Source organism: Kryptolebias marmoratus, linkage group LG7 (assembly GCF_001649575.2).
Source record: "Kryptolebias marmoratus isolate JLee-2015 linkage group LG7, ASM164957v2, whole genome shotgun sequence".
Classification (NCBI taxonomy): Eukaryota; Metazoa; Chordata; class Actinopteri; order Cyprinodontiformes; family Rivulidae; genus Kryptolebias; species Kryptolebias marmoratus.
This window is the reverse complement of record NC_051436.1, coordinates 3,551,149-3,552,343: the sequence shown is the minus strand read 5'-3', so window position 1 is coordinate 3,552,343 and position 1,195 is coordinate 3,551,149. Positions and strand designations below refer to the sequence as shown.

Sequence of the window (1,195 nt, the reverse complement as noted above, 5' to 3'; positions counted from 1 at the left end):
GTCGGGTCGGGTCGAGTCGGGTCAGGTCAAGTCGGGTCGGGTCGAGTCAGGCTGAGTCGAGTCAAGTCATGTTGGGCCAAGTCGGGTCGTGTCGAGTCGTGTTGAGTCGGGTCGTGGCGAGTCGTGTCACACACACCTGGCAGGGTTGTGGGTTTTCACCACCAGGTTCTTCTGGATCAGGGTTCTGACGGAGGACCAGATCGAGTGTTTCCTGCCGAGGTCGGGCTGCGGGTCAGAGGGAGGGAGTCAGAGTCTGAGACTCACCCGCAGACACTCGGACCTGCGAGGCGACCTACCGCGCTGCAGGACCCGTCGCAGAGACTCTGAGCTTCGGCCTGCAGCTCCATCTTGAACATGAACCCTTTATGACCCGGAACCTGCAGGAAACAAACAAAAATAAACAAAAACAAACAAAAACACTTTGATCCTGACCGCGGCGACCAGGGAATCAAACCTGCGACTGTCGGAGCAGAGCGAGGAGCACGGCGTAGCCTCCTGACCTCCTCTGAGGGACGTACTCCCTCCTCTTCCTCGTCCCTCCTCCTCCTCCTCCGTCCTTCTACACCACAGAGAGCAGCCATTTTCATCTCATAAACACATTTAAATCAGGAGGAGGAGCTCCCCCTGCTGGACGCCAGAGGAGGCGGAGCCTTCAAATATATTAATTTTAAAAACCTGAACGGAGGAGCTGGTCGTCCCGGGAGGCGGAGCCAGGCTGTCGGCATCCAATCGGCGATCCAGAGCGTCTGGACCTGAAGCACAGAGACAGGAAGTAGAATCAGACTGGGCCGAGTCGAGTCGGGTCGTGATCGGAACGGCAGTTTGCTGGTGTAGATTCTCAGTCATCCAGGCCATGGTAAATTCAAAAAAGGTTAAAAAACAAAAACAAATGGACTTCTATTCTGTAGCTGAAGACGTTTCGCTTCTCATCCGAGGAGCTTTCTCAATTCAGAAATAGAGAGTGTGGAGCTGAGATGTGATGTAAGCTGGATTGCTTGCAAATTGTTCTCACTCTCCTAACAATGGAGGCTCGTTAGAATCCTTGTTTGTCTGACTCACTGATGGGTCTCTCTTGTCACATGAGTGCAGGTGTTGATTGGAGTGAAACTGACTGGGGATCAGGCCTAAAGCTCCATTATATGTTTTTGAAAGCTGGAATCTGAGACATCCTCCTCTGTTTAATGTTGGTTTCTCC

At 52.8% G+C, this 1,195-nt stretch overlaps 1 protein-coding gene across 2 annotated transcripts in view; it reads right to left on the bottom strand.

Moving 5' to 3' along the window:
• Positions 1–1,195, bottom strand: part of mus81 (MUS81 structure-specific endonuclease subunit) — an 11,479-nt gene that overhangs the window by 7,451 nt on the left and 2,833 nt on the right. For both annotated transcript variants that reach the window (XM_037976384.1, XM_017440990.2), the window contains exons 4-7: positions 676–752; positions 455–559; positions 297–377; positions 137–225 (exon numbers count right to left, since the gene is read on the bottom strand). In XM_037976384.1, coding sequence (XP_037832312.1) covers positions 137–225; positions 297–377; positions 455–559; positions 676–752 — 352 coding nt within the window. The remainder of the gene's footprint in view (positions 1–136; positions 226–296; positions 378–454; positions 560–675; positions 753–1,195) is intronic.